At 35.9% G+C, this 14,428-nt stretch overlaps 1 protein-coding gene across 19 annotated transcripts in view; it reads right to left on the bottom strand.

Annotated features, from left to right (window-relative positions):
- Window positions 1-14,428, bottom strand: part of RALYL (RALY RNA binding protein like) — a 711,896-nt gene that overhangs the window by 83,001 nt on the left and 614,467 nt on the right. For all 19 annotated transcript variants that reach the window (XR_007148511.1, XM_047842032.1, XM_047842035.1 and 16 more), the window contains 2 exons: window positions 14,307-14,354; window positions 3,265-3,428 (listed from right to left, as the gene is read on the bottom strand). Coding sequence is in view for 18 of the 19 variants with exons in the window: in XM_047842032.1 (XP_047697988.1) it covers window positions 3,265-3,428; window positions 14,307-14,354 (212 nt within the window). In the remaining variant the exon portion in view is untranslated. The remainder of the gene's footprint in view (window positions 1-3,264; window positions 3,429-14,306; window positions 14,355-14,428) is intronic.

Raw genomic sequence — 14,428 nt, 5'->3', positions numbered from 1 at the left:
ATAAAATAAAATAAAATAAAATAAAATAAAATAAAACAAAATAAAATAAAATAAAATATAATAAATGGATATATGGGGGAAATGTGAACCAAAAGAAAGCCTTAGCAGTAAAGGATAAAAGCACCAGACAAATCAGAATTAAAAGCTCAAAAATAGTAAATGGGATATTATATAAATGTAACAGTTATAATTCTCCAAGAGGTTATAGAGAGTCAGTACGGAAAAGGCCACAGACTCAAGAGATTATACTCTGGAACCAGATGCTCTAGAACCTGGCTGTAGTTCTTGGTTCTGTTATTGAATGGCTCTGTGGCTTTAGGGATATTACTTAACTTTTCTATGCTTCATTTTCCACATCTACAAAATAAGAATGATGATAATAGTTCATTTATAGGGCACTTATAAGAAATGAATGAATATATGTAAAATTAATATTTTAAAATGAATTAATATATGCAAATTAATATATGTGTTAATGTGTGATTGAACAATAGTTGTTATAACCACCAAAAAAGTGTTAGCTATTATTCTTTTTCCTGTTACTAATGTAAAACACTATATAAAAACCACCAAGCAACGTGGGATATAAAACCAAACCTCAAGAAAAGAAAAAACTTTATAAAGTCACTATCATGGTAGAGGAATTTAAATAATCACTCTCAGAATTTGACATAATTTTCCACAAAAGAGCAAGTCTAGGGAGGACTGGTTAATATGATCGACAAGGTAAAACACACACTCTGGTCTATATGAAAAGTAGAAAATATATTCTACATTTCATTTAGAACATCTGATTATTATGGAACCAAAAGAAGCTCTTATAAGATCTTCAAAAAAAGATTTTTATAATCCCCATGTTCTCTCCATGATCCAAGAAAACTAGAAATCAAAAAATAAAAATGCCAAAAAACAATGGAACGATGTCAATATTAAGATACTTACTTCCAAGCAACTTTCGGACACAACTCCTCTTCTCTGCAACAGTGAGGTGCATAGCAATCAAGTGGCCGAGTCCCACCTAGTTGTGCTTGCCCAAGAATGGCCACCAGCTAGTGGTTCCAAACCATTAGTGGTAGCATCTCCTCAGGGAAGATTTAGAAATATGTAATTGTATGTACAGTCATTACAAAGACTGAGGAGTACTATTGGCATTTAGGGTTTGGGGGGTCAAGACTGCTAAAGTTCAACAAAGCTCAGAATACTCTTACACAGGGTAGAACTTCCATGATCAAAGTGCCAATAAAGCCCCCACTGATAAACACCGTTTTAAAAGTGACTACGAGGCAACAGTGACTGCAGATGCTTAAGATACGTGTATTTGAAATTAAATTAGTCTACGGCCATACCACCCTGAACGCGCCCGATCTCGTCTGAAATTAAATTAGTATGACCATAGTAAAAAAGTCTTCTATAAAGCTAGCAGGCAATTCAAAGTTCAATTTTTTTACAGCAAGAACCAAATTCAAGAACTTTCTTTGCTTTTGACAATAATATGAGAGCATATAAGACTGTTTAGAGATTGCTGCAGAAACTAATTTTTCTTTTATTACTAAGACTCAAAAAGAGTATTCATATTTATTCTCAGAATAGATAAATCGATAAATGAGTACGTAGGGAACTGTAAATCAATTTAATTTGTTATTTAGATTATATTAGCTAAGTCAGATTCTGAGCAAAACACACTTGAGTCATTTACCAGAAGCATTAGTGCTTCTGGCAACTATGTTTTTGCACGTTCTCATGTAAAAAAATATTTCAACAATGTTCTTTCTTAGTACTTGTGATGGTACTAAGGTAAAAGCAATGTTCTTTTTTTTTTTTAATTTTTTTTAACGTTTATTTATTTTTGAGACAGAGAGAGACAGAGCATGAACAGGGGAGGAGCAGAGAGAGAGGGGGACACAGAATCTGAAACAGGCTCCAGACTCTGAGCTGTCAGCACAGAGCCGGACGCTGGGCTTGAACTCACGGACCGTGAGATCATGACCTGAGCCGAAGTCGGACGCCCAACCGACCAAGTCACCCAGGTGCCCGGGAAAAAGCAATGTTCTACAGTAGATGGGATGTGGGGAGGAAAATGAAGAGACATGGGTTCTAGTCTTGGCTACGTGATCTTCTCTGTGTTTACCCATCAATTTAAAATTGGGATAATAGTATTTGCCTTACTTGTCCGAAGATGTTGAGATGCAGAACAACTACAAAGTCACCACAATGGCCTGCCACGCTACTCTGGAACTTTCCCTCTCTCTACCTCTCTCTTATTTCCAGCCTACATTTTCCCTCCCTCACGCTGCTGAGCCACATTGGTTTCTCTGGTGTTCCTTGACTGTTAACCTAAGGTCTCAACACCGATATTCCTCTGCCCACAATGCTCTGTCTCTGAGAGCTTCAGGCTCACCCCCTACTTCCCTCCTTGCATCAGGTCTCTGTTCTAATGCCACTTTTTTCAGAGAGGTAGTCATAGACCATCCTGTGAAACTTTCTCTTTTGCTTTATATTACTTTATCCTTTGACATAGCAGTGATCTGTGTAACATTTCGTATTCTAATTTGTTTGCTTACTGTCTGCCTCTTCTCTGCTACAAAGTAACCCCAAAGAATGCAAGAAATTTTCTTATCTTCTGAATAATATTCTAATAACAAATTAGAGCTTTTCTGAATCCCTCTATATAAAAATTTAGCAGCGTGTTTAGTCAGAAAGCTTGTATCTCTACTTTTCACTAATTCATGTGAAGTTACATAAACCTTATTTTATTTTTTGTGACATAATATATGCTTTCAGACACCATAATGATTTAGAATAATATGGCAAGTTACATTTTTAACATCTCTATTATATCATTTGCCTATCTTTATTATCCCAGTGCTCAAATATTCAAAGCATGTGCTAATTTTGTATACTACTTCTCTGAAAGGTAGTATATGTACTCTCGTTTGAATTTTTTTTTCTTCCCTAAAAGCGACATGTTATATTTCAGGACTGTAATATGTCACAAACCAGATGGGCCGAAAGCATGTTATTTGCTCTGATAAAAGTTTTCAAATTGGTCCTGGGTTTTTGTTATTCATGCTTGTGTCTGTCTCCCCTACTGAAATGTAGCCTGATGGAAAGCCGAGTCCATTTCTCATCCATTATATATTTCCTTAATACTCTGTGCACAGCAGAAACTCCATGATTATTAATTTATTGTATATAGGCATTCATGCAAATGATGAGCAGCCCCTCCCTTTTTGAAACATAAGTAAAATAAGGAAGGTTACTTACATTTGGAGCCCGATGAAGATGACCCACTGACGGTAGATCTTGATCCCCCTTTCATGGAAAAGACTCCTTTACCCCTGCGAGTCGCTGTGACGGCCACTCTGGGACGCTTCAGTGGAATTACTGCACGGGGAGGTGGGGGCACACGCCCATGGTAATCAAATAACCTTCACAAAAACACAAGCATGGCTGAGAGTTGGTTTATGCCTAAGTGTTCTATCAAATGTGTGAAATGGTTAAGAAAATGGCCTTGTAAAAAGTGTCAGTAAATGTTTCTGTTATCGTTGTTCGCACACAGGTGTTTATTGGAAGTTTCGTTTTTCACTAAAGAGATAGGACGCTGATATAGTCTGTGTATTCTAGACATTAGTATCTGATCCTCCAATATGAACTCATCTTTAAAGTGTGATAGGTCAAGGAACTTTGCTCCAATGGTACCGTGCAATTTGTTGAAACTATGCTAAACTTTGTTCCTGAGTATTTCTTTGCTTCATTTAACAGATTTACCCTTCTTAGAATAGAAATCTTCCTCTTACACATCAACACTTATTAGCACAGTAGCTTGAAAAGAGGGAAAGATCATGCAGAATCAGGAACAAAGCAAAGGAAATTATTGTTCCATCATAACACAGCTCATCAGGAAAATCATTTTGAAGTAACTGTAGATTAAAGAGAACAGCTGTGAGAGACAAATCAACATGGTGCCATACCTGTCTCTAAGGACTTTTTAAGTAACAAAAGAGTCCCCAGACTGTAAAAACAAGGAGACTGAGTTTAAATAAAATGGCACTAGCAAGAGGACAAAATTTTGTTGAGTAGAGAGTCCTTGTGGAAATACGTATTGGGATATCTTTTTATTATTCTGACCAGTTGCTAGACATGCAAATTGAGACTAGTGATATTTGTATAGTAAGCTGTTGAAAATTTCTCTAACCAAAAAAAAGTACCAATAAAAATCCTAGAAGCTTTTACCAAAAAGTGAAAAAATGATATTCACCACAATCAATGCATTTCCACTAAACAATGAAAGGAATAAAAGTATGAGAGTATTTACTCATTTATATACATATGTAATGCATAGATTCAAAAACTTCATATTCTTCATACTGCATACTCAAAAAACAGCAAATTTTTACATACTTAGCACATCTGAGAAGTGTAAAAAGTCAGGGAAAAACATGAGGATGTACTAGTCATTAATTTACCAGTGAACAAGATGCGTTACTATTTATCCACTAGAATGAACTTAGAATGATCATTGATATTACTTTATTGTGATACCACTATATGGATTATGTTCTCAAAACTGCTTTAAAACAGTCAGTAAGAATAATCTAATATGGAAGTCAGAAGTGAATTTCTATAATACGAAGGAAAAAAATTCTACAACAGGTTATTTTATAACATTACATCTTATTTACATATACAGATGAATCCCTTTTTAGAAAATGATATATGAAATATAACAAAAACTAAGATAGGTGGGTGTCCAAATATTCACTCAGAAACATTGAAAACGCTGATACTATGGGGGCAAAAAAGTAGTATATAAACCACACTCGAAGCAGAACTTAGTCCTGTGAATGTCTCCCGCATTAGACAGCTAAAGTGTTCAAAAACTATTTGGAAGCATGCTGGGGAGAAACTAAGAGATGTCTGGAAAGGAAAAGAAATGGAATGAGACAGAGTTCAAGAGAGGTGCCATCCTCTGTGAATAAGCAAAGTCCATTAGAACCAAAGAACTGCTAGCAAAGAATGGGTCATGGAGGTCAGCACATTATAGTTTACTTCAAAGGGAAGCGTCAGGATGAAGCTGAAAAGGGTTATGAATATCATCCATACCACTGGGGGCTGGAAAATCAAAAGGGTCAACTAAGCCTGCCCCTCATTTCAATCACAAAACAAGGACCACATCACTTATTTATAAGTTGAATTCACAGAGCACCTTAAGCTAGTGAACCGAAATATGAAGGCACTTTTTAGGAGCTCTAACACCCAACACTGTCGAGGGGAAAAAATATGGCAATTGACTCATCTCTTCCCGGGTAGATGCTGCTGCTTCAGATGAGGGGCAGCATGTTTTGGAAGGACCATCTCCCCTGGCCATGAAAGTGCAATTTAGCTGGTTCATTAATTAAGCTGATCTATAAATTGGGTGAAGAAAATTTCTAAAGCACAAACAACTAACCTATGCAACAATGGAAGAAGAACGCTATAATGAAAATGCAGGCCAAGTAAAGCCACCATAGTCACCACTACTCCAGTTACAACGTAATTCAAGAATATTTTACAGGAAAGTGAAACAAATGATTATCACTATTTCTATTGCTTCCCCCGACCAAGGATTGCAAAGCCTCCAGTGTTGGCCGGGCCTAATCTCATGTTGAGAAAACAGAGCTGCATTTGTTCATTGTAGTTGTGACATACTTTTAGTATGTCACATACTCAGTATGTGTTTAGAAACATACTCAGAAACATACTCAGTATGCGTGGTGCCCTTTGCCGTCAATTCCTATAAGAGCGTAACCCTTGATGAGTTGCTTCAAAGGGCAATAACTCCTTTCTCATCAAGAAGTAGGGAAAGTTTTACCAATTCTTTCTGCCATTCTGATGGGAAGATGTGCAATATCAGAACTTAAATTTTGACAAGGGATATATAACAACAACAAATTTAACAACAACAACAAAAGCTAAAGAAGGGTATGGACACTTCACATGTCAGTATAATTTTGAATTTACAAAATTTAATGGAGCTGAGGAGTTTCTTAATTTTCATTGGCTACACTTGCTTTTTCAGAAATAAAAGGAAAGAAGCCTGGATATCGTCCGAAGGCACAAAAACATAACAAGAGAAGGATGGGAAGTGGGGGCAGATTTTCTAGGATTCAAGATGGGATGCAGGGGTTCTTCTAAATGCAGACGGAAGTAGGTGAAAGCTAACTCATTGGCTTTCTCATCAGAATTCTGTTTATAGCTAATCTAAGAAATTTTGCCTTTACAAGGTATTAGATTAGCAAATATTGTCGAGACCATGGAAATAGTCCACTTAGAATTACAGACTGACAGCAAAGATCGCAAATGCAAGAGAATTAAATAGAATCTAAATTTCAAAGGTCAGTTAAAAGCTGAAAACTTTTTCCTCTCACTTGTTTTGTTCCTTCAATTGTTAGAATTATTTACCCTCTCTTTTTCTTTAATCGTTCTTCAGTTTCCCTGATATGCATAGAATACTGTTTTCCCTCTAATATTTATTGGTCAAATAGATAATTATTTATAATGAAGCCAAACACATAATTTTTCCTTCTTCAATGTCTACCTTAAAATAAGAACCCTAAAAGACCTACTCTCGAGCAGTTAATAAAATAAATGTAACCAGATTTTAATAAAAACAACCCATTAATGAAATTTGAGGATTTAGTTTGCTTTATTTAATAAACATATCTACTTTTCATGTGGTCATTTCTTGTTTTGCATTTTGTTTGCTTTAATAGTATCTGAGATATGTAATTTTATTACCCAGTAAAAGATAAAAACTGGTAAAGAATCTTAATATTTATACACCTGATAAAAATAAACATAGCTTGTTTCTAAGAAGGATATAGATATTAGCTATTAAAAATTAGCTGTGTGGGGTACCTGGGTGGCTCAGTGGGTTGAGCATCTGACTTTGGCTCAGGTCATGATCTCACAGTTCATGGGTTCGAGCCCTGCACCCAGCTCTGAGCTGACAGCTTGTAGCCTGCTTCAGATTCTCTGTCTCACTCTCTCTCTGCCCCTCTCCCACTCATGCTCTCTGCCTCTCAAAAATAAAGAAATGTAAATAAATAAATAAATAAATAAGTAAATAAATAAATAAATAAATAAAAATTAGTTGTGTTTTGGACAAAGGCAATTTAAAGGCATAGTGACATATAAAATGAATGTGATTTTGAATGTTTGTTTTAATTAAAACCTGGTTAGTATTAAGCTTTAATAGTAATAAAGCAGAATTCTTGAAAAAATACATGAAAAAAACATAACTCCCAACATCATACTCTAAAAGTACTATCATTTTCTAAATATTTTCCACAGGTATCCTTATTTTTCACATAGTTGAGAACCTAATCTATGCATGGTCATGTATTCTGGCTAATTCTCCTTGGTTTAAATTAAAAACATTTCTCAAGCCTGGTATGTAGTCTTCCTAATGTTTATTTTAATTGCTGTGATGCATTTTCTCAAGTAGACATACCATCTTCTAATAATTACCTGAGAAACTTTGACTTATGTTTATTTTTCACTAATGTGATTTTAAAATTAAAAAAAATGTAATATTTGCATAATATTTTGTCACTGAACACTAAATTTTAATTTTAGATAAGTTATTTAGATAGATAGTTTTCAAGAATTGGTAATTACCTGTTGTTTTTTTTTTTCTAAATTTCCTTCATGAGAAGAGTTGTTTCATTTTAATCACTTGTGAGTCAAAAGTTAATGTGGCTAATGCTAACAAAAATATGTGGTCTGGACTAAGGGCTCAAAAACTAGGCTGCCTAGAGTCAAAACCTGAGAACAAGTTCAGAGCCATGACCTCACTGGGGCTTTTTAGCATATGTGAAAATCAGTAACCAGAGCATCAGAGATCTTCCTCTGTGTCTTGATTCAACCTTAAACCCTCCTCTTCAGCATGCTTAAGTTCTGATAGTTGTATAGTCTACAAAATCAGATTAAGGTGCCTCTTTATTTTTCAGAAGGGATATATTTGAAATCCACGTGAATGATTCTTATAGCTTATAGTTATATCTATTTTCTATACTGCTTGAACTACTCAAAATTCATAAAATCTGTCTATAATTTCCACCCGACTTCAAGTAAGCCTTTGGTTACAACTGAATCCACAGAGAATTTTCAAAGGCACGCTCCACTGGAGACCAGTAAATGAATAACTTCTGTTGTTTTTCTGTTATTGAAATTTTCTAAGATTGTCATTGAAGTTGTCTCCCTGGATCTTGGACATGATTTTAAAGGCAAGGTGGCTGATGGGGAACCTGGTGGCTCAGTCAGTTAAGCATCTGACTTAGCTCAGGTCATGATCTCACAGTTGGTGAGTTTGAGCCCCGAATCCATAGGGCTCTACTCTGACAGCTCAGAGCCTGGGGCCAGTTTCAGATTCTGTATCTTCCTCTCTGTCCCTCCCCTGCTCATGCTCTGTCTCTCTCTCTCGTGAAAATAAATAAACATTAAAAACATTTTTAAAGGCAAGGTGGTTGAAATCCTGAGTGGTCTTTTTTGCAATTTTTTTTTGCCTTATATTTATATAATCTTTATCTTTTGCACAACTCTGCTATCTGCTATGTTTTGTATACAGCTTTGGGTAATGAAAAAGTTAATATATTCAAACAGCAGTTGTGAGGTTATAAGTGAGTAAAATGATGCTCTTATTTAATGCTTATAATTCTGTAATGTGGCTATTGTTAGGTCATTTTGCCCATGAAGAAAACTTGAAAAAAAAGTGATGAAGTGACTTGGCTAAGTTTAAACAGTCAGCACATGCACAACTAGGCCTGAAATTCATGCCTTCTTACTCCGAATAATACCCTTTGTCAAGTGTACCATGCTGTTATCTCCAAATGTTTTAAGTGGTATAATATTCTATTGGATGGTAATTTAAACTTGCATGATGAAACATACATTGCCTCTTGCTAATATGTTTTCCCAATATTTGAGAATATATACTGTGCTCTATAATCAATAACCTCAACAACTTCAACTTGAGGTGGAGTTTTTTCATTAACGACAACTGTAATAGCTTCTCTTCTGTTAAGATACACAAGGTCAAAATTGTGCCAGAGTTGAACGATACCTATTTCACATCATTTAATATGTGTACATGTTTTTTATATGGTAAAGCACTTTAGGCATTTCTTTTCCTCTATTAACAGAAACTTACTCATCCTGGAGGTTATAAATGGCTCAGTGTTGTTCCTGATACCACTGAAAAAGGATTGGATTAACACTGCTAATATCTCAGAAATGGAAAACATTCCTTGGGGGGATTCAATATAGTTTTAAATGTATGTATCTCTTTTTACTTAACTTGGAAGGGCATAAATATTTATCTTTAGTTTTAATACCATGTAATGTCCTTCATTTAGAGTCAGACTTGACCTTTTAGAAGAAAATGCCATCTATTGTTGTAAATTATTGAGCAATGCTTTGTGTAATATAAAAAAAGTTTAGGGGCGCCTAGGTGGCTCAGTCGGTTGAGTGTCTGACTTCAGCTCAGGTCATGATCTCATGGTCCCTGAGTTTGAGCCTTGTGTTGGGCTCTGTGCTAGCTGACAGCTCGGAGCCTGTAGCCTGCTTCAGATTCTGTGTCTCCCTCTCTCTCCCCCTACCTCACTCATGCTCTGTCTCTCTCTCTGTCAAAAATAAATAAACATTAAAAAAAATTTTTTTTAAGTTTTTTTAAGTTTTTAAGTTTTTTTTTTAAGTTTAGAATAATCATTCAAGTCTATTATTTAGTGATAATCTTCATGATCCTCGTAGCCATGAACACTCATTTAGTCTTTAGAAAAGTTACTGCTGGGCCAATGTATCAGAACAATGACAATACAATGGCGCTTTACGTAAAGCAGTTTTCTAAGCTGAAACTATCTAAGGGTTGAAAATCCCCAGTCACATTAAAATCCCCAAACCTGGCAGAAATCGGATAACAATAGGATGTGGATGTATGTCAGAGACTAAGCTATTATCTCTCAGCTTCAGACCCACCTTTAACCACAGTTGGAGTTGGGACTCTGCCAACTACATTTCCGTGGGGACCAACTGGCTCCTTGCTGGGCTTAGCCCACTCAGTCACTACTCAGATGACTCCAGTTTAAGTGACTTTGCAACACATGCAGGACAGTCCCTTCACCTTCCCTTAAGAAGGTCTAGGTTTCAAACCCCAAGTTCCCCCTTTGGGTTCAGATAAAGCAGCACCAGCTGAGCAGAGTTTCTGCTCTGTAACTCCCCTTTTCTACATTAAATTTTGATAATCCCCAACCTCATCCTCTGTTTTCCCAAACTTGGAGTTGGTAGCTGCTTCCTGTAGTGGCTAACTCCATTACACCATAGTGTTTTCTTTTTGCTTTTTCAGTTCCTTAATACCTAGTTAGAAAGTTTTTACATACAATTATCCCTGTTACATGTAACTAAGTGATTTCTGTTTTCAGAACCAAAAACAAGGCCGCTTGGGGTTAAAGGAAATAGCTGAGGGTCCTCTCTCTGCAAGTGTGTTTAGCTCCAACCAGAATGCGCTGGGAGCAGGAAAAGGGAAAACCATAGAACAGAATAATCTGGATTCATCACAATAGACTGTTTTGGACCAACTGACCTCCCAGTTTATTTTTCACAGGGCCGATGCTACGTCAATATCAGTCAGAGAAATACATTCATCATTATTGTTAATGGTTACTGTTAACAATTATTAGTAGTTAACATTGATTATGCAGTAAAAATATACCAAGCATAATGCTGATCATTATACATATGTTACTTCATTTAATCCTCAGAACAATCTTATGATGCAGAAATTAATTTCTTGCTCACATCGTGGATGAAATAACATATTTTGTAGTATTAAATAACTTGCCCAAGTTTGCACCACTAGTAAAAAGAGAAAAAAAATTAACCACAAATTCAAGCAGAGTGTAGTTTATGAGAGATTACTGTGGATAAAATTGTTAACACTTTGTAAGCTATTTATATTGTCCAGCCTCTCCATTCTGTTTTCCTTTCATGAGAATCTATTTTCACAGGGAACTCCTGACTCTATCCACTAGTGGCAAATGCTTATGTCTTTCTTAGCCAAGTGTGAGAAATGGAAAATAAACTAATAAGAGCACAGATTGCTTAGACAGTCAGTTAGCAACACAACAATACTGATCTTTTGCGTACTTATAAGCCAAACAGGTTTTATATAAGACAAACAAATTATTTTGGGAATTGTTCAAGGCTAGCTTTTTTGTGTAGCGGAAAGCCATCTGAAAGCTTCAAGCTCTGTAACTATTTGGCTGATTAAGGCTCTTGCTCTGTGGCAGGTAAGGATAGATTTATCTATCATGTCTATCTCTATCTATCTATCTATTTATCTATCATCTAGCTAATGATTTTTATTGAGCCATTTTAAGCAGAAATTCTTAAAAATTTTTTTTTGACATTTATTCATTTTTGAGAGACACAGAAAGACAAAACATGAGTGGGGGAGGGGCAGAGAGAGGAAGACACAGAATCTGAAGCAGGCTCCAGGATTTGAGATGTTAGCACAGAGCCCGACGTAGGGCTCGAACCCACGGACTACGAGATCATGACCTGAACTGAAGTAGGATGCTTAACCGACTGAGCCACCCAGGTGCCCCTAAGCAGAAATTCTTTAAATGTAGAAGGATGCCACAAGATTGAAAACACTCGAGAGATTACAATTCTAAAACAGTTCTATACTGACAGATTAAAACACAATGCACGTTAATTGAAAACTTTATTCATAGCAATTAGGACATTGTTCTACATCCTGAAAAAAAAGCTGTATTAGAAGATGTCTTTAGCATTGTCAAAAACTAAAATTTTCAAATGGTATGCAGACTATTGAAATGTCATCTTTCCTTAATAGTAAATGGGATTTTTTAATACTGCCAGACCTTCAGGTCATTTTTAGGACAAGTTATTATAAACTATTTAGTATTTAAAATAAAATACTGTATTTTATAGAAATTATAAAGATCCTCTGAGAAAATTATCATTTAAGACTCATATTTTGTCATAAAGGCATCACTAGTGAAATAACTTGCTTAACTAAGCAGTTGAACATAGTGGTTATGAAGGTATGATTGTGGGTCCTATTTCCCTTTAGGTAAGGCTGTCTCCTTTTATTTAACTCTGAATTGTTCTCCTTCTGTTTTGCATATTCACACAGTCAGTTATTGAATCTAAAGGAATAGTTTATGATTGTAGTTTTGTCATGAATTTACTCTATGATCTTGGGAAAACCAAAGTCTCTCTAAACAAAGGAGATGAATTAATACAAATTGGGTATCCACTATGTTTGAGCCTTAATGATAGTGCCTGAGGATACAATAATAAGAAAAACTGGGCATCTTTCCTGCCTTCATGGAGGAAGAGAGGCAGACATAAATCAAATACTGTCACCACAAAGAAACGCAACAGTAAAAACCAGAAGTGCTGTGAAGGAACAATACTGGGCGCTGAGAGAGGCCCACAGAGGAACCTAATTTAGTCTGAGAGTGGTGTTCATGCTGAGATCTGAGGGATGAAGTCAGGTTAACTAGATGGCAGAGGGAGGTATGAGGAGAAGGAGCAGCACAGAGGAAGGTGTTGGGGTGGGAGGGTCCATGGTGTTCTTGTGGAACTGAAAAAGGAGCCGTGTGGCTAGAGCAAAAAGAACAAGGCGCTCCCAAGGGATGGTGAAGTTTCTTCCCTATTTAAAATGCCCATTACAAACTCTTATTCTAAATGCAAAACTATTTTGCATTTTTATACCTTGGCATTTTTTGTTATTTTGTTTGACTAGAACTTACAATTAACAGCTTAAAAGATATTTACCTCGTTTGTGTGTGTGTGTGTGGTCTAACGACCTATGTACAGTCGGCCCTTGCTCTGTGTATCTCTGAATTTCCATGACCAATATTTAGTTAAATAACAGCAGTCTCCACATAGCACAAATCAAATTTAAGTTACCACAATATACTAACTGTGAGTAATTTCATACAGTCTGAACTTTGCTGCTAGTTTTTCAGTCCACAAATCGCTGTAAATAACAGATGTGCATCACGATCAGTGATCAGTTACATCACTTCATTCAAAGTCCGTCTGGTTGTGGTGCATCTGTTATTCAGTTCACACACAGACAGTAACCGTGTTGTTGTATCGTCTCCTTGTTGCCCGTGACAAACCCATGTGGCACTTGACAAAAACGGACACTCCAAAGAGGAAATTGGTCAACAAAGATGAAAGTGCAGCCAAGAACAGAGGAAGGATAGCACTGGAAATGAAATAAAATTAGGTGTAATGGAGAAGTCGAGGAGGAATAGCTGAGTGAGGATTGCTGACACTCTTCTATTGGAGAGACTCTAGATATTGAGCCTGGGGACCTTATTAAAGCAAACACATTGACATAAATGAGGAAAATTGTTGTCAAGTGGTAAAAAGGGATGAGGATGCCCCAGAAGAAGTGACACTCGCAAAAGAACTACACACTGAAGAACTCTCAGAGATGCTTCACAATACTGATATACTGCTGACGTTGGTCCAGCCTGAGAAAAGAATATGACAACTCACCAAGGCACAAGAGGTGTGCTAGTTCCGTGCTGTAAGTTGTACGAGAAAGCAAGCACGGTTCAAACTACTTTTGACAGGTCTTTTTTACAAAGAAGTAAAACACGTTAATTCTCATTTTTTACTGTTTTAAATTATAGTGCACTTAAAGCTATTTTACTGTGTTTCCCTATTATTTATAACCAACAGTAGGAGAGTCTGTAATGTTTTTACATTTTTAGACCTCATGGAAAATTCTGTTTTTTCCACTGATTATTAACATCACTTGGTATGGTTTCCTTTATGATCCAACACTACTATGCAGAGCAAGAACTGTCTGGTATTTAATTGAATCTAACCAATACAGCATTGCAATGTGTCTGATGAAAGCAGATGTATTTTGGAAGGTTGGAGTCATTTTCTGAGTTTACCAAACTCTCAGTCTTGAAGAATTCTAAGTCAACAACAGAACCGGAAAACAGTATTGGTTAATTAAATTTTTTGGAATATTATTCAAATATTCAATAACTGAATTTTAGGCTTAAGAACCTCTGAAGTCCTAAAAGTCCAAGATGCACTAGGCTTCAGTAAGCACAATAAAAATAGGAAAATCTGCCTATATTATACTTTTTGGGACTTAAAAGAATTTTCTTTATTTCAAATATCAGTCAAGAATATCTAGGAATGAAATGTGCAAAACAGTTAAAAGATCATTTAAACCAAGAGGAAACAAGAATGAAAAATTTACATACCGATTGTAGAAATCTTCTCTGTAGTAATCATAGTCAAAGACATAACCACTAAGGAGGGAAACAAAAAATTAGTTGACACTTGCTCAACCACACTCATTCTGGCATAAAGTTATGAGGTTATT

Source organism: Prionailurus viverrinus, chromosome F2 (assembly GCF_022837055.1).
Source record: "Prionailurus viverrinus isolate Anna chromosome F2, UM_Priviv_1.0, whole genome shotgun sequence".
Classification (NCBI taxonomy): domain Eukaryota; kingdom Metazoa; phylum Chordata; class Mammalia; order Carnivora; family Felidae; genus Prionailurus; species Prionailurus viverrinus.
The sequence above is the reverse complement of the archived record's forward strand: the minus strand, read 5'-3'. Positions and strand labels throughout refer to the sequence as shown.